The sequence below is a fragment of the Tyto alba genome, unplaced genomic scaffold (genome assembly GCF_018691265.1).
Source record: "Tyto alba isolate M040663 unplaced genomic scaffold, T.alba_DEE_v4.0 Super-Scaffold_2, whole genome shotgun sequence".
Taxonomy (NCBI): domain Eukaryota; kingdom Metazoa; phylum Chordata; class Aves; order Strigiformes; family Tytonidae; genus Tyto; species Tyto alba.
In genome coordinates, this window is record NW_024881282.1 from 79,368,576 (window position 1) to 79,389,943 (window position 21,368).

General features: G+C 37.6%; 1 protein-coding gene across 1 annotated transcript in view; it reads right to left on the reverse strand.

Annotated features, from left to right (window-relative positions):
• The window catches only part of HGF (hepatocyte growth factor), a 62,056-nt gene extending 41,673 nt beyond the window's left edge, over positions 1 to 20,383 (reverse strand). Inside the window, exons 1-4 of the mRNA XM_032985236.1 lie at positions 20,195 to 20,383; positions 7,617 to 7,782; positions 1,876 to 1,988; positions 1,102 to 1,216 (exon numbers count right to left, since the gene is read on the reverse strand). Of these exons, the coding sequence (XP_032841127.1) occupies positions 1,102 to 1,216; positions 1,876 to 1,988; positions 7,617 to 7,782; positions 20,195 to 20,270 (470 nt within the window). The 5' untranslated portion in view covers positions 20,271 to 20,383. The remainder of the gene's footprint in view (positions 1 to 1,101; positions 1,217 to 1,875; positions 1,989 to 7,616; positions 7,783 to 20,194) is intronic.
• Positions 20,384 to 21,368: the final 985 nt, after the last annotated feature.

Below are 21,368 nucleotides of genomic sequence, written 5' to 3' on the forward strand. Positions count from 1 at the left end.
GTATCTTTTGCTTTTTCATGTTGTTCCAAGATATCATCTTGCACACTGGATAGATTTGGTCAAGACAAGACTGAGCAGTGCACAGCCCAGTTCCTCACTAGCAATCTCCAGCTTGGCTCCTCCTAAACGAAGTGTTGATTCTAGGAGTCCAGAGTAAAAGGCAACAATGTTGCTAGGAAGGTTATGGGTGAGAGGGTACTTTGGTTTTGGCCCTTAAGGGTTTATTATCTAAATGGCTAAATACAATACAAAAAGGTTCAAAGAGAAATGGTCAACAAGTAGACCAGTACTTCATAGTCTTATTGCTATTTTCCAGCAATGTTTGTTGTGGTTGAATCTGTTTTTACAATACTCTTACTGGCTTCAGTTTTTGGCTTTCTTCTCTTTTTTCTGAGTCCATGTAGTCAAACTGAGCCTACTCTCAAGGTGTAGATATGGCCTCAGTTTCTCGCTATATTAGATCTTAAACTCAAAAGTTAAGTCCCATACCTGCTGCATCAACCTGTAGTTATTGTTCATATGATCTGAAGGAAAGGATTTCAATAATCTATTCAGTCCTTTCCATGTATTTGTTTCCTGGTCTAGAGCTTTATAGAGTTTAACATATTCTACAAATAATAGATAATAGTAAATATGTAAAATATAATAACACTAATTATATACAGATCAAGGTGGGCTAATATCCCTAATATCTCTTGCTTCCTAATAATTTATTTTTTAAAACTATCCATTTCCTGGGAGTCTATCAGAAAACAGTAATAATCTTCCAGAACATAGTCTGAAGTTACGCATATGTTTTGTTTCTACCGGTAGCTAAGAGATCAAAAGGTTATAAGCATCTAAAAAAACTGACACAGCAAAGGAAGGGTTCCAGACACACAGGCTGGCATTAGGAGAGACCTCTTTGGAGAAATCCCAAGAAGATAAGGATTTTCTGGGATCTGGAGAATGGCATCTCTTGCAGAAAGGCAATAATACACTTAAGAGATTTTGTTGTCTAAGGTCAGTTTCTCATAAATTCTCTGTCTGATAACAAGAAAACTATGCTTTATGGAAGCTGTCTGAGTACTATTCCCATTTTCTCTGCTCCTGCACTCTTACCTGTGCTCATGGGGGATCATTGAATTCCAGGCTTGACACTGGATACCACTTTTGGTAACAGATATTGTTCCCTTGTAGTCTGCTCCTTTTCCAATTATACAATTCCTGACATAGTCTTTTGAAATAAAAGAGAAGAAAATTAGAGGTTTGACTAATATACTTAATATTAGAGCTCATCATCGGTTTTCACATAAAAAGAATACATTTTTTATAGCCGTTAAATACTTAATTATTCAAAATACTGTTTAAATGTCCATATATATTCTTGACTCCTTTTTTTTTTTTTTTTTTTTTTTCTTTTTCAAAATATAGATCACTACATTCCTAAAGAAAGCTACTGAAAATGTTTCCAAACTGTCTGGCTGACCGAAAGTCTATGCCTGAGGACTTAAGTTCACCACTCATCAATGAGGTAAATAGAAACAATACTGAGTCAGTAACAGTCACCCATACAACTGAGCTTGTATGTACTAAACCAAAGTAACAATTCAGACTAGCATATAGGGTATATGTATATTTGGTGTGTGTGTATATATATATATATACACAGTAGGCAAGAGTAGGCTGGAAAACTGAGCAAGAGAAAGTATATAGACAAACTCGAATAACAGCAAAACCAGGATATTTGTAAATAAAACCATAGGATGCAGCTTTCAGAATGCATAAAACCATCCCGTGCCCAGAATGCTCCTACAGCCAAAAAGTCACTGACTGACTTCATCTTTTTTCCCTCTCCATAGCTGGAAAAACAAAATCAGTAAATAAATCAGTTACCCTTCTTTTCATACAGATCAAACGCATGGTCTTGCTTCTTTCTCACACCATTTGTCAAGCTGTTGAAGGATAACCAATGGCATCGTTTTGTAACTCTGTCATAAGCAAAGGCCCTGCAAAAAAATCTGGATGAGAAAAAAATCTGTGCGGTTTATAATAATGACACATGGCCTGCCAAGGAGCATGCAATGACATCAGATTTATTTTTACTGGGAATGTCAGAGAAACAGCCCAAATTACTATTTAAACCCACAACTGTGCTGACAAGAACAAAGAAACAAAGAAATTAAGTTGATGTGGCCATTACATTAAATACCAGTTTGGTTGTTCACACTAATCTAAGAGTTCCCTTGTCATTAAAGATACTTTATTTTAAAAGTGAGATAGATGTGACTGAGACAGCATTTGTGTCCCCGTTTGTGCTGCTTTATGGGGAAAAAAGAGGAAGACTCTAAAACATCTTTGGTGTGCTTACAATATACATCTGAAATAGTTAAGTATCTCACACTGATTGCTTGAGGAAAATTCAAGCAGAGTGAGATTTTTTCTTCCTTAGAAAAAGAGAGCTCTTTAGAAACAAGATTATATTTATTTTTATGAATAATCTAAACTGTGATAGTGTACCTACATCTTGTCATTGTTTTGCTATTGTTTTCTTTTTTCTTTTATTTTTAAGTGCTTTCAGTGACAGGGTACAATGTGTATTGAATTGAGTGGATTTGGAGGGGGGAGTGGAAAGAAAGACAAAATTCAGAAGAGTAAAACTACTTTCATTCAATATTTTTAATGCAATGTGCAGACCTTTTTTCTCCTAACTTCATGGCAAAAGAAAAATTTTTAAGTGTAGGTAAACTATTTTAAAAGATTTTAAAAACAGTGTTGACAGACTAGGTGGGGACAGCAGTTATTCCAATAAGAGGGAAAGGGAAAGGGAAAGGGAAAGGGAAAGGGAAAGGGAAAGGGAAAGGGAAAGGGAAAGGGAAAGGGAAAGGGAAAGGGAAAGGGAAAGGGAAAGGGAAAGGGAAAGGGAAAGGGAAAGGGAAAGGGAAAGGGAAAGGGAAAGGGAAAGGGAAAGGGAAAGGGAAAGGGAAAGGGAAAGGGAAAGGGAAAGGGAAAGGGAAAGGGAAAGGGAAAGGGAAAGAAAAAAAAAAGAAAGCAAGGAAAAAAGAGAAGAGAAGAAAGAGAAGAGAAGAGAAGAGAAGAGAAGAGAAGAGAAGAGAAGAGAAGAGAAGAGAAGAGAAGAGAAGAGAAGAGAAGAGAAGAGAAGAGAAGAGAAGAGAAGAGAAGAGAAGAGAAGAGAAGAGAAGAGAAGAGAAGAGAAGAGAAGAGAAGAGAAGAGAAGAGAAGAGAAGAGAAGAGAAGAGAAGAGAAGAGAAGAGAAGAGAAGAGAAGAGAAGAGAAGAGAAGAGAAGAGAAGAGAAGAGAAGAGAAGAGAAGAGAAGAGAAGAGAAGAGAAGAGAAGAGAAGAGAAGAGAAAGAGAAGAGAAAGAAAGAAAAGAAAAGAAAAGAAAAGAAAAGAAAAGAAAAGAAAAGAAAAGAAAAGAAAAGAAAAGAAAAGAAAAGAAAAGAAAAGAAAAGAAAAGAAAAGAAAAGAAAAGAAAAGAAAAGAAAAGAAAAGAAAAGAAAAGAAAAGAAAAGAAAAGAAAAGAAAAGAAAAGAAAAGAAAAGAAAAGAAAAGAAAAGAAAAGAAAAGAAAAGAAAAGAAAAGAAAAGAAAAGAAAAGAAAAGAAAAGAAAAGAAAAGAAAAGAAAAGAAAAGAAAAGAAAAGAAAAGAAAAGAAAAGAAAAGAAAAGAAAAGAAAAGAAAAGAAAAGAAAAGAAAAGAAAAGACAAAACACCCCTGCAAATTCTTTTTTCCTTAATTTTTCAGTAGTACTAAATAACAAATAACTGATATGATACTATTGTCTTGAGCCTACCACAAAGTCTACATTTCTGTCAGTTGCCCCAAGCCTTCTGAGATATTTTATTCTGACTTCAGAAGGCATTTTAACACTACTTGATAGTATCCGAAAGACACAAAAATTTCCTACACTTCATCTATACATTCACTGTGCCATATTCCTGAACACTACATCCCCCAACTCAAAGCTCTTTGGTCGTCATTTAATTCCCCTCTCACCATACAAGTTTTTCTGTGTGAGATCTTGCTGGCTTCAGTTAAAAATATTACAAGATCCTATCCGACCTCCCCGCTCTTCTCTCTTTCTAATATCCTCTTCATTATCATTTCCATCACCAAACAGATTTTTCATCCAACTGCTCTCTCTTCTCTGTTGACTCCAAATCTTTCCAACCTGCTAACCTTCATCCTTCTGCCCTTGTTCAGCCTTCTGTTCTCTCCTGGCTTGTTCTCAAATATGAGCATATCCAAGTGCCTCTAACTCCATCTTCACAAAAATATCCTTGACCTTTTCTGCCTTTCCAAATACATTCTCCTTTTCCCTCCTCCCTCCTAAAGTGGTAATGCAGAATGCACTGTTTACAAACATTTCTTTCAGTTTTTGTCTTTCAGTTGTCTTTTGGTTTCCTTCCAGTTTGGTTTCAGCCACTTCTGCACATAAAAGTTTCTAACAATCTTTTCTTGGACCCAAATCTGGAGGGTTTTTACACTTCCAAAGTCAACATATTTAAGCAAATTCTTGGACTTTCTTCTACTGATACTGCTGATCACAACAATTTTTGTTGTTGCTATTTGTACTGAGATAGTCAGTAAATTTTCTGATTAGATACTGGAATCCTGTGGTCTATACTGGAATCCCTCTCTGTGTAAATACAGACACTCCAGACATTAAGCAAATAACAAAGGATAAGACAGGCACAGATTGTAGGTAAGGAAGTGGCATGTCTGCAAAAGTCATCTTCATAGGCAGTAAAATAGTAACTATACTATCTTTTTCTCATCCATAAGAAATGTAGTGGAAAAAGCTGCAAGGATGACTGAAGGAAAACAGTGGGAGTAATGGACTGCAAATGGTGGTAAAGCAAAGGAATAAGAACAGCATAGCAATAGGTTCATATAGCTGATAGGGATGGCAGAAAATGATGCACAGTTATGAAGTCAGAAAGACAAGGTATGTAAATCTAAGGGGTACTTTGATGGGGAATATTAGGAATAGTGTTATAAAGAAGAAATAAGCCTAGATAAGGATCTTGTAACTCAACTGGAAATGATCAAGATCTGTGCAAGCTTGATAGTAAGGAAAAAGAGTAAATGTCCATTCTGAGAAGTGACATTTATTAGTTCCAACAAAAAGGTGTCAAAGTTAACAACAGCAAGGATTAATGATTATCAAATATAATATTCAAAATTTACTTTCAAGTGATACAGAAACTTAGCATAAATAAATAAAAAGTTGTCTTAATTTCCATCCCCCCCCCCCTCCCCCCCCGAAAATAAGAAGTAGCTGATCCTTTATAAGTCTATAGTGCCTGAAATCTCCTACTTTACAACTTTCTGGCAGAAAAGAAACCCAAACCTCTTCCTGCTTGTCTACCTCACAGGGCACAGATCCAGGTGTTGCTGATCCCAGTGCTATTGTCACAATTATCTTACAAAGTATTTCTATTTTATTATATCTTAATACTTAAACAAATTGAGTTTACATCCAGGAAATAAAACTTCAGTGCTATGACTCAGGTGATTGAGAACTACTGCATGGATATGGAGTATCAGAATCAAGCCATGAAAACATCAATAAAAGGAAAATCCAATTTTTATATTTCAAGTATTTAAAATGCCATTTTGTGTTACTTCTTTTCTTATTTTAGAATGCTCCCACAGCAACCAGAAACTAATTGGTTTTAATGTAAGTTGGCAACAAATTTCACCTTGTAGTAACCATATGCTAGTATGAAGTTAAAGACTGGGAATCCTAGGAATAAAAGGGAAACATTAGTAATCAGTGGTTCCTTTAAAAGGGAACACATGTGTTTACAGTAGCATCAAAGAACTATGCACACAGCAACAGGACTCAACTGGGACCAAATGGGAAACCATGAGAATGCTCCCAGATACAGAAAATCCCTCTTGCTTTGCTACATAGTGTTAGTACAGACAAGACTTAATCACCTACACCTCTGCTGTTAGCCTTCCTTGCTGAAAATGTGTCAGGGAAAATCGGAGATTCAGAGTACGAGTAGTCAGACTTGTAGCTCTTTCATCTTCAGTGCAAAATAATTACATGACTGATTACAATTCTGCTATCTGTGAGTAGGACTTCTACAAGCTGTGTTCTCAAAGTCCACCATCACTCCCCTATGTTGCTTTATTGACTGATTACAGCAGGGAGAATTTGCCCCTTAATGATTCCATAAAACACTGTCCCAATAGAAAAAATTCTTCACAAATTAGAAAGTTTTAAAAATTCAGAGAGATTCTAGATTATTATTCATGTGAAACAGAATCAACAAATATATTAACTTATTTTTTATTTTCAGAACACAAATCATAACATCCAGAGCAGCTACAACTAGCTTGAGACAATTTTCCTAAGCAGATGTTGGAATACAGAATTGTTATTTGCTTGGCATCATTCGTAATATTTTATACTGTGAAACCTAATTTTATAAAATCCCTCACTGCTGACAATCAGAACTCAAGGATCTCTTACTTTATTGAATATGAACTGATCCGCTTGGCAACAATATCAGTGGAAGCTCTGCCAAAGGAAAAGGAGGGGCTTGTACCATGTGAAAAATATTAATGCCTGGAAAATATTTTCTAACAGAAATAAGTAAACTTTACTCATTGTTCACACATCTAAATATTCAAAGTAAAAAACAATACACATTAGATCTTGCAACACTGGAATTAAAGGCTTAAGGAAGGATTAAATTACAGTCAAGGACCTTTTCTGACAAAGAAGAACTTTTGTTATCACATTTGGTCTAGCTTCCATTTGTAGCAATTGTCAAAACTTTTTTTATGTTTCAAGATCAGGCTCATATTTAGCCTAGTACTCACCAGCACAGAAGTAATCCATTCTCTCCAAGATTCTCCTGCATTCATGTCCTTTCATTTATTACTAATGGTCTAGACTTAGAGAGGCCAGGGGGATAATTTAAGTCTAATACATGGCAAAAGTAAGTGATTTGTTCCAAAAAATAGTAGAGAATATGTACAAGGCAGACGAGCAATCAGTTGCATGATGTGTTTCTAAGAGGCAGCAGATGCTGAAGAATAGCTATCATATACTTGTAATGATTGTGCAGCCCAGAAGGTTTGATTCCATTGTATCAGATTCGTAGTACTTGCCAGTGAACTTCAGCAGTGCATGTATCTGTGCTCCATGTGTGGGGTTCCCATTGATTTTAACAGGAGTAATGTGCAAAGAATGAAGACAGAATATGGTCTGAAGTGGTGCTGAAATACTGCAGCTGTGATGTGTGACAATAACCGTTTTATAAGAGACATAAAAATCTCAGAAATGTTGACTGAACACTACGGTGCAGCACAAGTCATCCATATCTCAACATGAGTATATTTTTTCAGCTATGTTATGGAAAACATTACAGATTGGATAAGTTAAGAAGATAGAGCAACTCACATAAAATTTCAGAAAAGACTGACACTCTCTGGACAGGTGGAACAATACCATGGAAATCAAAAAGCACAGTCTGTAGGCTGTCCTCAGTACAAGCTACCACTGATGACAATTACAGAAAGACCTTTGGTCGAAGGGTGTTATATAGGTTCCATTAGGAAAAACACAATAAAAATAATAGAGTTACACAACTTACTTGCAAGTGAACGAAAGGCCTTTGTTCCTGCTGCATCTCTTGGCACATTGCTCAGTAGTATTTAACAGCTTAGTTTTTACTTCCAGTGTTTTGTTTACTTTAATGAGCATCAACTCTCCTGTTTTTTTGAAGTCATGAAGAGGATTTCTCCTTTTTCCTTTACCCTCTAACGAAGAAGCAAAGAAGAAAAAGAGAAAAAAAATAAACAAATAAACACACTGGAAAGAAGACTGCTGAAATGAAATATAACATCAGATATGAATTACATTTATTAGGAATTATAGGAACATTGGTACATAAAGCATAGAGAAATTAAGAAAAATAAGATACCTAAGAAGAATTGATTATTTTAGATGGTGATCTCCATTCTTAAAAACAGGAATGGTAGGGATTATAGCAAAAGTAATTTCAAATAAAGACTTGCATAATGCTAGAATAGGGTAAGAGGAAAGTTCTTCATCCCTTGTAAATTTTTTTCAGAACCCCCACAATATGCCTGATAATAATAATCTGAGATTTTATGAATATTTCTATGAAAGACTTAGGTGAAAAAGATAAACAAAGGTCTTTTTTGAATGGACAGAGTATAGTTACAATCAGAAGAAAAAGGATATAAATGTCACAGAGAATCATGATAGGCATGTGATAAACTGTTCCTAAAACAGCAAACTTTTTATCACAAATTGTGAAAAGGAGTGAAGCCTAGAAGTGACACAAAATAATAATTTGTTCTTCCTCTACTCCGGTGAAGACTCAGTGTGAGTGTTGTGTCCAGTTTAGGTGTGACTGAATTAGAATTGTTAACCTACAGAAAAGAACACAAGGGGAGGCAGAAGCCATAGCATGGAAATAGTCTGCACTTCTGCGAAGATTTCTGCTAAAAGAAATGTACTGATTTTGTGTCCATGTCTCTGTTGAAAGGCCCGAAGGAAAGGATATAAAATGGAGCAGGGAAGGTTGGCTAGAGATGTTTGGTTAAAGTGCAAGAGGAAAAAGACTTTGATTTTTGCAAGAAAAACTCACAATTTTCTCAATGTGTATTTTTTTTTGGTTGGTTTGTTGGTTGGTTTGGTTTTGGTTTTTTTTTTTTGTTTGTTTGTGTTTTTTTTTTTTGTTTTGTTTTGTTTTTGTTTTTGTTTTGTTTTGTTTTGTTTTTGTTTTTGTTGTTGTTTTCTTTTTTTTTTTCCATAGAAACCAGTCTGCCAGTGAAGGCTGCTCCATTGTCAGTGAAGGCAGATGAGTAGATCTGGAGAGTGATTCTCGCTATTCTGACAGATGAGTAATATAAGGAGGACAAATTGCCCTTTGGATCTATTTCTCCTATTTTACTCAGTGATCTCAGCTAATCTTTTTGGGTTAGATGGCTAATCCAGGTAGGGTTAGGTGAATGAATCCTTACTTAATTTACAAAGAAGGTAATAATATTTTTCATAACTTCTTCCTTTATAACTGTTTTCAAAGCTGTCCATTCATTTTTCTCCACATAATCTGCAACAGTGATAGAACACAAATGCTCAGGATCAATTTATTAAATTTTGTCAGAATCTTTCAAATATATGAAACCTCAGCCTAGTGCTCTGTTATCCCGAACAGATAATTCCTCATATAAGTGCAGAGTGCACTTAGGTCAGTAAATTTTTTCTTGGTGCACTCTGTGCAAAAGCTTGGAATGACTGTAAATTGCAATAGCTGAAGCTCTGAAGGGGTTACTGACAACTCCAGATATCATAAAGCTACAGAGGGCTTAAGGGTGTTCCCTTTGCAGAATTTCCATCCTGATCACTAAGTGAGTTCACATTTTCACTGGATTCAGCTAAATCACACCTCTCAGTGGTGAGTTTTCCCTAAGACACCTAAAAATACACCAGACATTTCAATAAGATTTCATCAAACTTCAGCCTTTAAAAACAAGAAAATCAAAGCAGTAGAATATCTCTGCTGCCATGTCCCTAGAAAATAATCTTCACCCTATCCTACTTTCCTTTTTTTTTGAACTGCTGAAGGTGAACTATGCTATTTCCCTGCATTTAATAACTCATAATTTTAATTCCAACTACAAATATTTTCAGGAAAAAATAAAGATTTACTTCCAAATCCATGTTACTATTATATGAAGAAGCTTTTGATTAAAAGATCAAATGTTAATAGTTTCGGTGCTGTGTTAGGGACTCGTATCAGCTCTCTTAAGCATTTCCAACCTTGTATTTGTGCAGTGCACATGCACCCAAAATGAATCATCATGTTTAGGGAAATGCTGTGAGGACACCCTTACATATCAGCACTCTGTTACTGGAAACCAATGTGCCTACTCTGAAGCTGCTTTATTTTTTGCTGTACCTGTGATAGAGCCAAAGTGATGTAAAAAAGATAGCATCTGCTCTTTAAGACAACTACAGAAAAACAAATCTTCTATAAAGATTTTGTGGTAAATTACTCAATCCATTATCTTACAAGACATATTTGTTAGTTCTATGTTGTCTCAGCCAAGACTTTCATGTCAAATGGAGGTAAGAATCTGTACAGAAATACCAAAGTATTTTCTTTCCGTTTGTGATGCTAACATTTCCCATCTACTGATAAGTGTTGTTATCTTAATTCCTGATGATAAAAGCTTCTTAAACTCACCAGCTAGCATGCAAGAATATGATTTTAAAAATCAAGAAATTCTGTTCTGCCTGAAAAACATGATTCATAGTTCTGCTTTTTTTTGAACCTTCTTTTCCTAGCAGTTGTCCAAAGAGGATTATGGGTTTGATCTTCCATTTAGCAATTCATAACAGCCTGATTTACTTTAGCTTTCAAACAACAACATTCTATAACTTGCCTATAATGCAAAAGGCAAGGGGCCAAATGCATCTGTACTGTGACTGTTAGGACCATCAGAATAATGCAAAGCATTACTTTTACAATGCTAACAACAAAATAAATAAAAATAATTGATTCTTTTTACTTCAGATTGGTGCTTACACCAATATTCAATATACACAAATATTCTACATTACAGTTTATCATGCAATAGGCTATAACTAATGTTCCTAATTTGTGATTGCCATTCATTTCAGTTTCCTAAACTTTAATTAATCAGGACTTTTGGTCCTCTGATGTTTCTTGTAGTTGAATATCATATTACTAAGGAAGTCCAACATTCCATTTAAATCTGAAAATAATAGCAGCTGATTCAAACACAAAAGAATTCAGTCAAATATGAATCAACATTTTTTTTTCTTCAACAGAAACAACAACTAACTAAAAATATTTCTTCTGTTGACTTAAAAATTCATCAAAAAGGTGAGGGTGGTGCCTCTTTCTATTTCTTATGATAGCAACCCTGGTTGACCGGAAAAAATAATTCAACCAGTGCCCAAGGAAAGGGGAACTACCACATTTGCTCCAGTAGGATGCAGTGCTGCACAAGGACTCCATAATCTCATTTGGGATTTCCACAGTATTCCTGCTGGAGCTCTTCCATTTCCACAAAATGCTTTAAATATTTGCTGAAAAAAAAAAAAAAAAAGGTTCCTCACAGTGGAAGGCATTTATCTGGGAGCTATAGAAACTCAACTTTGTGTTCCCTTACTACCTTTTTCACATGAGGTTTCTGTATAATCTTCTCATATGTGAAGCATTAACTGAGACTGCACAAACTATAGAGCATCTGGGGGAAAAGATTTCCAAAGATAACTTTTCTGAAAATTATAATTCTTCAGAATTTTAGTGAGAAAACTCACTAGGAGGTTACAGTACTTGTATTTTAGAACCTACTTAACTGCAATTTTAATTATATTTATACTATTTTAGAACCTACTTAACTGCAATTTTAATTATATTTATACAAAACAGAAGCAGTAAATCATTGAGTACTGAGAGTAATGGATGCCATAGTAGTATCAGAGAAATAAAGACACTTTCTTGATTAACAAGAGAAATAGTTTTGAAACAGCAAAGCTGTTTCTGTTTTGATCTCTCCCTCTCTCCAGATATTTTCTAATCATTGGGTTAATGGAAAAATGGCAGAAAAGTAACTTCTGTTTTCTCTTCTGGCCCTGTGTCCCACACCACAATGGGGTTTAGGCTGCCACACCACCACACCACTCAGTCCTGAAACTACCTCATAATGTTCTATATCTCAACTAAAAATTCACACCTTGCAGAAAAGAATAAGTCTGATACTGAGCTATATGATAGTCAAAAAAATCAGTATAATAAATTGCAGTTTCAGGACATTTAGAGTTCAAATACCTAAGCAAGTCAAGTTTCAGAGTCTTAGGTCTTAGTCTGACCACAGAAAGGATTTGGTTTCTTAGTAGTAAAAAATTAATAGAGCCATTAGTTATGACACCATTGTTGCAGTAATCAAAATAGCAAACAGGAGGTCAGTAGGCCTGAAGATTGTCTTTGTCCATTATAATTACATGAAAACACTACTTGTATTGTCTACAGCAAAATTTCACAGTTAAATTATCTGACTTTATATTTACCTCATTGGTAATCCTTTTCTCCTTCCTTTGCCAGTCCAGCTTTTTCTAATATAGATGTACATTTAAGCTTCAGAATTGTAGTCTTACAGATTACAACTGGAGCATACTGTCTATCTCCTCTAGAAAAATTTCAACATTTATGGACTTGTCATAGACTCTACAAAGCTTTTATTAAACAGGAGTTATGATGCATTGGGCATGTCAGCTTCCAGGGTTTCCAAGTTTCACTCTAGTCTATGCAATAGTGCTTTCTTAAAGAAACATATCATGAAGTCTTGTGATAATGTGAGAAGCCTCGTGCCTTTTGTTTCTTTATAATTTTTCATTCCACTTTATTATATAGGACAAACACATCAAAACTAAACACAAAATTTTCCAAATGAAAAGATAAATACATTTACAAATCTTAACAAAATATTGATGGTTTGGCATGGAGTTTTATTTCCTTATTCTGTTTGTTTACACTTGAAGAACTTCAATATTTTATGAAGTAGTTATTTATTTTGTTGTGTTAAATTTTCAACTGTATGTGGTAATGAAACATTTTCTTTACTATTATCTTAGCTACTGACGTGACTAAGTTGGATACAGGTCTTCATATGGTGAATGGAAAAAAGACCTTTTATAATTTTCAGTTTTGAAAAAAATATAGACGGTCACATAACAGCACCCCGTTCATTATGTTTGTCAAATGTCAGAGATAAACTAAATCTTTGGGGAAAAAAAAATAAATAAAAGAAATTAAGATACCTAAATTCTTTAGACAGGCAGATGCTGTTAGAGAACTGCAGGAATCAACCACAGTCCTTCCAAATAGAGCAATAAAATACAAAATAAGATGTCACTGGGGAGAAAAATTAAAAAGGAAATTGTCCACACACTGTGTAGGAAGCTCAGGGAAGCTGAACACTCAAAATGTATTTCAGTGAAGAAAAATGGTCATCTGAATTGACACTATTATTTCAGAAATATAAAAGAAACATAGACCCTTTCTTTAGTATCAATTGGCATTTTAGATCTGTTTAATATTTTGCATCATGTTTGTAATAAAATTAAGTCACTTGACCTTGAGCAGTTAACAGATGGACTAATTAGAGATTGAATTATTTGTGTTAAAATTGATAACCAGGTCAGAATGTCAAAATGAGATTAGCTATTAACTTAATTTTGCAAACAATCATCGCTGCAAGCCAAAGTAAACTGGATTTCCCCAAAGAGCTAGAAAATAAATAAAATATGAAAGCTGAATTTCATGTGATTTAATACTTGGGGGGGGGGGGCTGGGTGGAAATAAGAAATCTACCATCATATGAAAAACCCTCAGGAAAAAAAAAAATCCCCAACACTAAACACATCTTAAATAAATGTAGGAAAGTACAGTTCAACACAAGAAACATAGCAAACATTTTATCAGGGAACAACATACTCAACAAAAATTACATGGTAACACCCAAGCAAACAGATTCATAAGTATGTATCTGAATGGCAAAAAAGGAAACAAGCAAATGAGCAAATGTTAGATGTCAATAAAATGTACAAAGCAAATATCTGCAAGACCATGGATTATCATAGTGTCAGATAACACTTTTCAGAAGAGATATCAAAGCTGAATGCTTATCTCAGTATAAATACTGACAATATAATCTGAAAATTAAAAATAAAGTATGTTAAATTATATGTATAAAATTGCATTTGGTAAAGCTTGTGTAAGAAGCAAAATCAATGAGTAGGGTTTGAAGTGAATCAACAGTTCTCACCATATTTGGATTGAAAAACTGTATGTAAATACACTGAGGTGTTTAACTTGTCTAGAAAACATGGTTCAAGGGATACTTTTAATTAAATTCAATAATGTCTTTCCAATACAATTATTTTCAAAGGATATAAAACATCAGGGGTAAATTGTATATTGGTACAGACCCAGTATGACAGCATAAATACTCTAGCTTCATTGAGAAAAAAATAAAACCAAAACTTGACCAGATGGTGAAAGTAGATGTTACTAAATGGTTTCAGACACCACATGCTTAAGTTAACAGAATGGTCACAGTAATAAAACAAAGATGTTAAAGGTGAATGTTGATACTCAAATCATTAATAGGGTCATCAAAGTATTTTTATTTATGAGAATAGTTAGGAAGCACTTTTTAAACAAATATATTCAAGGCAATTTTCTCTCTTAAAACAAGTCCTAAAGGAGTCACTTTGATAAAAAGAATTAATGCTCAGCACTTTTAACTTACTTTCATTTACTCTGATTTCTCCTTATGCCTGTTTCAGTATCAGAAATGTCCAGATTGCTGGCTAGAATGCAAAAAAATGAACACCTTTTCCAAATGACTTCTCATTTGGAAAAAAAAAAAAAAAAAAAAAAAAAGGAAGAAATACCAACATAATGAGAAACTGAAACAATTCTGAAATGTGCCCAAGAAAAGAACTTTGCAGATTGAATAGACTTAGATACCAGATTAAGTTTAATGTGGTTATTTATGTAAGACAATAATTTGGAATGAAAGAAGTTTACCAACCATACTCATAAAACTGCAGTCAGCTGTATAGATGGAAATTCACCAAAATAAAACCAGCTGTCCAAGGAGCCATCTCTAGCTTGTCACAATTAAACAGTTTCTCAGGAAGGTATCCGGAGGATGTTGTTATTATCTTTACTCCTGAAATTTATTCTCTTGGCAAAAGAGCCATAATGGAAAAAAATCTACAATTTTTAGAAAGTAGTTTTAAATATAGATATATAATGTAGAGATACTTTTTTCCTTATTTTTACATTGGTTTCAGTCTAGCAGTTGAGCAGATTCAGGAAATGCAAAAAGATATTATTTTTTGGCTTTACACAGCATATTACCACTCATACACACACCCCTACACACACATACCCCTTATTAGCAGCTGCAAAGATTGCCATGTTACTTGGAACCCATCTTCATGTTTATGCTAAGTCCTGCCTTTGTAACCCTCTCCTATAGTCAGTGTGAAAGCTCAAGAAGCTAAGGATAACGCTAACAACTGATAGTTTATTCCAAAATTGGATGGTAGATGCAAAAGAACAGCCCCTTTTCTTCCAAGAAAAGGTTATCTACTCAGCAGGATGCTGGGACCCATTGGCAGAAACAAATGTTCTGCAGTTTGTACTCTGACTTGCTGTATCTAACCTCTGGCTAAATTACTGAGAGGATTTTCCCTTATGAGATTTGTCTTCTTGTGCATTTTGCACAATTAAATCCCCACCATTTTGCATTCCAATCCACAATCTTTACAAGCATTTAATATCTCCTCTGAGGCACTCAGTAAGTTGTGCGCTTCTTTTGCGACGGGTCTCAGCCACTGCTGAGGATGTCCGGGCATGGAATGAGGGATAAAGAGTAAACCACAAGCAGGCAGAGCAGGGATTTGGGCAAAACAAAGAGTGACAGACTGCTGAGGGCAGCAAAACAGCTCCTGCGAGGAATGATGAGAGCTTTGCTGCATGTTGTATACATAAAAATAAGTGCTGCCGGCCAAGGCTGTGAGTTGTAGGAAGAGCTGGAGCTGAGGGGAGATGAAGGGAACAGCCAGTCCCCAGCTGGGCCAGCAGCACTGAGGACTGTTAGCCATGGTGGGCTCATCAGGGCTCAACAGGCAGCACATGGGTGGAGGCCCACGGGCCTCTGAAAACTGCTGCAGCTAGATTTTGCCAATACATATGGCTAACCTGGAGCATGTTCCTAGCTCTGCTGCACCACAGCATTGCTTTACGTGTAGGTGCTAACCATGTTTGGGAGCAGCTCTATTATCCCCCAAGGGCACTATGACAAAACCTACAGAAAAAAAGATGGGGTAATGGTGACAATGTCCTCACCGTTTTCCAGGTCTTTGTAGCTGCCAGACTTCCCCACTGCAAGGTACAAACACTTCTCACATCATGCCAATTCTCCTACTATTCATGTTTCCCAAGCAAGCATGGAGATCAATCCTTCCTCACCTCTGGTCAATCCTTTCTCACATCCATGCTGCCTTCTGGCCTCTGCCTTTCAACCCCACCTCAACACTGATGGGGAGAAAGTGAAATTCCAACACTCATCCAGTACAAGTAATTGCAAAATGTTCAGGGCAACCCTCTCCTCTCCACATCAAGCTTTTACCTATCAGGAGGCCCGGTTATCCTGTTTTCAAATCTCCTTGGAAAAGTTCTAAATGTTTAAGTGGCAAACTAATGTTCAGCATAAAGATCCAAAGGGGAGATAATACGTTCTCTGAGGAAGACTGCACATTTCCCTTCCAACCCTGGCCTTGGTTGAAGTATTACAACAATGACAGATGAGCTCCTCCAGTAAGAGGCTTTCCTTTGCTTGACTTTAGTACACAATTTTCCAGAATTTTATGCAACATTTTAATCTCATGTCTTTCAACTCTATATTCTCCTGCTATGTTGCTCATGAAAATGGCATTAATAGAAACAGAAAATCTGTTAAGCAGGGTGAGCGCTGTATTACATATGAGAGCAAAACAAGCAGCCCCTGGCACTGAGCACCAAAAGGATTCCATTAAACAGAAGGAATACAGTCTTCCAACTGGCAGAGTATCATTTTGCTTTGTTGACAGTATATAGTATAATGATTATCTACAGCTGGGATGGGGAAGTATAAATCACATTAAATTTTTAAAATATACTTAGCTATGCAGACCACAGGAACACACCACATTCACACACTGATTATGGCTACGGAATTTTATTTTATTTCTTTTTTAAGCAACAGTTATTTACAGGAACGAAGTGCAAATCCCACATCTTCATTAGCAACTGCTTCAGATCATCCAAACTACAGAAAGTGCTGGGAAATTTGAACACACTTGGCTGACAGTCTTTTCACAGAAAAATATATCTTTAATTTAAATAAATCTTTAACATTCACTCTTTCTCAATATACCAATCTACTTTTTGTTTTGATTAAAAAGTCTTTTTTACTGTCACTAGATTAACACTATTAAAGAGATACTGTCTAAGAATACCGAATAATAATATCTGGACAAGGGAGAAAACTCACTAATAAAGTTATTGGCTACAGATTAATTTCTTACTACAAGTGACAGAGACTTATAGGGTACTGATAATGACTAGACAAGTAGTCTATGGGAACCTTGCACAGTTATCTTTCATCAATCACTGTCTTTTATATATTAAAAAGAAACTCAGAAACTGATAATGTGGACAGCTTGCTGACATTAAAACTTCTTGGTATTTTCTTCACCCTCTTTTTTCTTTATCCATTAATATAACCCAAATATATTAGTCAGCAACTCTGTAACACAGGATATGGTCTTCACATAGAACTTAGGACATAGGATTCCAAACCTAAAAGATTCATTCACAGAAGAAACAATATTCATCATTAGGTACATTTAAAATCAGCTTTGACAGAACAGTAATAGAAAAAGTATGGACATGCATTAGCAAAAGAATTATTTGTTTCCTGTTTTAAAATCCTGTTTTCATCATTTAGTTTGTTTTTCATATATAAAAATAATAAATATATAGGCAAATATTAATATTTCTTAAAAAATCACAGTAAAAAACAATTCAACATACTGTACGAAGATACCATGTATGTTTAGAAAGCAGTCAATATTTTTTCAGAAAGGAATGGCACAACTTCTCCTTGCTTACACAGTAAAAATCCAGACACTTTTGTTGAAAATCATATATTTTTAAAAGACAAGGTAAGCACAGTGGCAGTGTGTGGTAAGAGGCATCTTTCTTGCCCATAAGGCAAACAATAAGATTGATTAATATTAAGGTGGGTGGGGGAAGAAAGTTAAAAAAGGGAGTGTTGCCAAGAAACTGTCACTATGAAAGTTGGCCAGAAAACAAGTTCTACTCTGACAAACTCTGAAGTTTTGGAAATCTAATTTTCCTCCACATCAAGACGAACCATCCACTCATAAACTGGAGAGACCATGGGTTAGGGCACAATGCTATTCATCAGCCTACTGATATTGGCAGTACTGAGGCTGTCTCTCAGTCTCTCCTGTTGGAATATTAGATAGAGTAAATATTCACTGAGTTTGGTAAACTACACATCAGCACTAAAAGCCTACAGTCAGGGAGAACAAGGACTTTCTCTCACTCAAGAAAAACATCCTGACTATCAAGAGAATAAGCATGACCAAGCTTCTTATGAACCTGGCTATAGATCTGTTCTGGCATCTTTGGCCCATGGAATAAAGTTGAGAGGGAGGGGGGGGGGTGGTGTTTATTCTGCTTTTTTTATAAAACTAGCCCATAAGTTGATAACTTTATGCCGCAGGTAATATTTTCTCAACAACATGTACCACAAGCTATTGTGGACATCTCCTGCTGCAAATTTCTCCTTCATTTAATTTGGTGGAATCAAGTTGAAGAAAGTTTATGCTTAAAAGGAATTATTTTTCCAGGAAAAAAAACAAAACAAAACAAAACAAAAAAACCCAAACCAAAACAAAAAAAAAAAAACACAAAACCAAACAAACAAAAAAACCCCACAAGAAACAACAACAAAAAAAACCCACAACAACAACAACAAAAAAAAAAAAAGAAGACAAAAACCAAAGTATTTCCTCAGAAAAATTCCTAACCAGCTCTAATCATCACTTTTCAGAGAGGTTGCATGTCTATAAAATGGAAATTGCAGTGTACATGGAACAGGAGTTCAGAAAAACATAGTAGCAGAGTGCCTCTATCTCTGTGTCACCTGCTAAGAATGCCCATAAAAACAAAATCATCACTGAGCAGACTGAGCACAGAAGCTCTAGTGAGTTGTTCAGCATCCTACAGAACCACACTGTTACTTTGGTGGAAAACGACAGGTTTTACTGCACGTGATGCTGCCAGTCTTTTTTTTTTTTTTTTTTTTAACTTACCCACTCAGATCACAACATATTCCCCTTTGAAACAAATCCTGTTTCAAAATATTTATTTTTTTGACCAGAAAATCTAGTTATGTCTTGGAATCCATCAACATCACTTGCCACACGCGTTGCCTGATGCCCTCAGACCTTGCCCGAGACTCATGTGCCTGCCCTCGTGCTGCTTGCTCCTGGCAGATCCTTTCCCCGAATTGTGGCTGTCTTTTGTTTCTGTCTGTGCAAAGATCTGACCCTAACAATGTTGCCGGAAGGAAGGAAGGAAAGGTTTGTAGAAACCTTTGCAAACTTTTTTTTCCTTAAACATCTCCCCAGAGGGCCAATAGAAACACAGAGTTAGCTCTTCAGATATCCAGTCCAAGAGGGACACTTCAGGAAAGAAATTCGGCTAAAGAGCTTCCAGCACTTGATTACTTATTGTTTGTTCCTTCCCCTACCCCCCCTCTGCCTCCCGGATTTCGTCGGGGACGTCTAATGAAATTACAAGTATTTCAGTCTGGAAATAGCACGTTCACGCTGCTGAACTTCAGCAAGGACATTGCCTCTCAGCAGCGTCCTATCCTGTGTTTGGGGTATTCCTTGTCGACTTCTGTTATTTAACATTTATTCTACCACTTGGGAATTAAGGATACATGTTCGTGCCCAGATAACGGCCGGGAGCACCTATGGGTAACGATGAGATCTCCTTCTCCCGCGCTCAGTGTCTCCAGGGCTCCCCGTCCCGGCCGAGCCCCGAGGTCCCCCTCGCCCGGGGTGGAGCGAACCCCTCCGCAACCACCCAAACGCGCCGTGTCCGCCCGCACGGACACGCTGCCCCGTGCCCACGCTCGTCCCGACCTGCCGCGCTGCCCCCGCGCTGCCCCCGCGCCGCTCCGCAACCCTCCGCGGAGGCGGAGGGTGCTGGGCGGGCACCGGCCGCACCTCAACCCCCGCCCGAGCGCCGGCTGCGGGGTGAGGTGCCGGCCCCGCCGAGCAGGTACGAGCTGAAGGGCGCTGGAGATGGCGGGGTCTCCCCGCCTGCCCCACCTGAAGGGGGGGGGGGGGGGGGGGTGCGCCCGCTGCACCGCCCCGAGCACCCACCCTTGCCGCGGCGGAGCGAAGGAGAGGGAAAATGATGCAGCTGTGAGGTGGAAGGTGGAGGCGGGGGGGGGGGGGTGGTGGTGGGGGAGAGGGGGGTGTCACTAGCGAAGTGATAGAAAAACTAACCTGCCACAGGGACGGTGATGGGAAGCAGCAGCAGCTGATGGAGCAGCAAGGCTGGCAGGAGTTGGGTGGCCCACATGGTGCTGGCGGCCCCCCCGGCGGCTGGCGGGGAGGAGAAGGGGAGATGGCTCCTCGGAAGGACCCTGTGCACAGCCGGTCACTAGAGGAGGCAGAGTGAGCCGAGCTGCTTTTTATTGCGATGATCTAAGTTTGTTGTGTGATTAACTGGAAAGATCTGGGTCCCAACTCCCTCTTACGGTAAGAAACTGTTTAACAACATCCCCTCTCTGCCTCCTCTCCTCCTCCCCTCCCGCCCCGCAGCCAGTTCAGGGAGAGGGCTCCACCGCCGCGTCCCTCCCTCCATCCTTCCCTCCCTCCTTCCCCCCTGCCTTCTTCCCTTCTTCTCTCAGGGGCTCAGGAGGAGCGGCCGTGCCGGTCTGGACCCCCCAGTTCTTGCCCCGGGGCTGGTGTCTACAGTCTCACAGCCCCCCCAGAGCCTCCCCACAGCCCCCTTTGCCCTCTCACCTGCAGCAAGAACAAACCTCTTCTTCCCTGTAGACATTTTCCTTTAGAACTTCCCCCTTTCTCCACCTGCCCCTCGGCCTCATCCCCAGGTAGGACCCTCATCCATATCTGTTTCAGCAGGACTCCCCCACCCCATGGCAGGGGACAAAGCAAGGACAGTTTCCCTGTAAGGAAGCACCTTTCCTTCAACCTGCCCACGGCCACCAGCCTGGCCTTTCTATCACCCTTTTTGGCCATCTGACAAATGCCACTTCCCCAAAATTGTAGCAACTCTGGGGAATCTAAAGGTCAAGTATCAGCTGTCTGGCATCACTCTATGGAGACAAGCCTCAGACCAAAGCGAGGCCTGACCTTCCTTCTATCGCAGGCAAAGTGGTTGTAATTCTTCTGTTGCACTTCATTTTAACCTCATGGAAGCAATGGCATTGGTTTTTGTTTAAAGTCATAAGACTGGCCTTCATGACATGCGAGTGTTCAAAAATAAACACTTCAGGAAAAGTTCTGCCTTAATTCAAACTGTTCCTTTCTCCCATGCACCCACCTACCATCTAGAGCATGAGTGTGTGACAACGCAGGAAACTGTTTCCCTCCATTTTCCACAAATAAACCAGAGACCTGCATGTGGCCTTGTGCCATGAGAGTCAGAAAACAG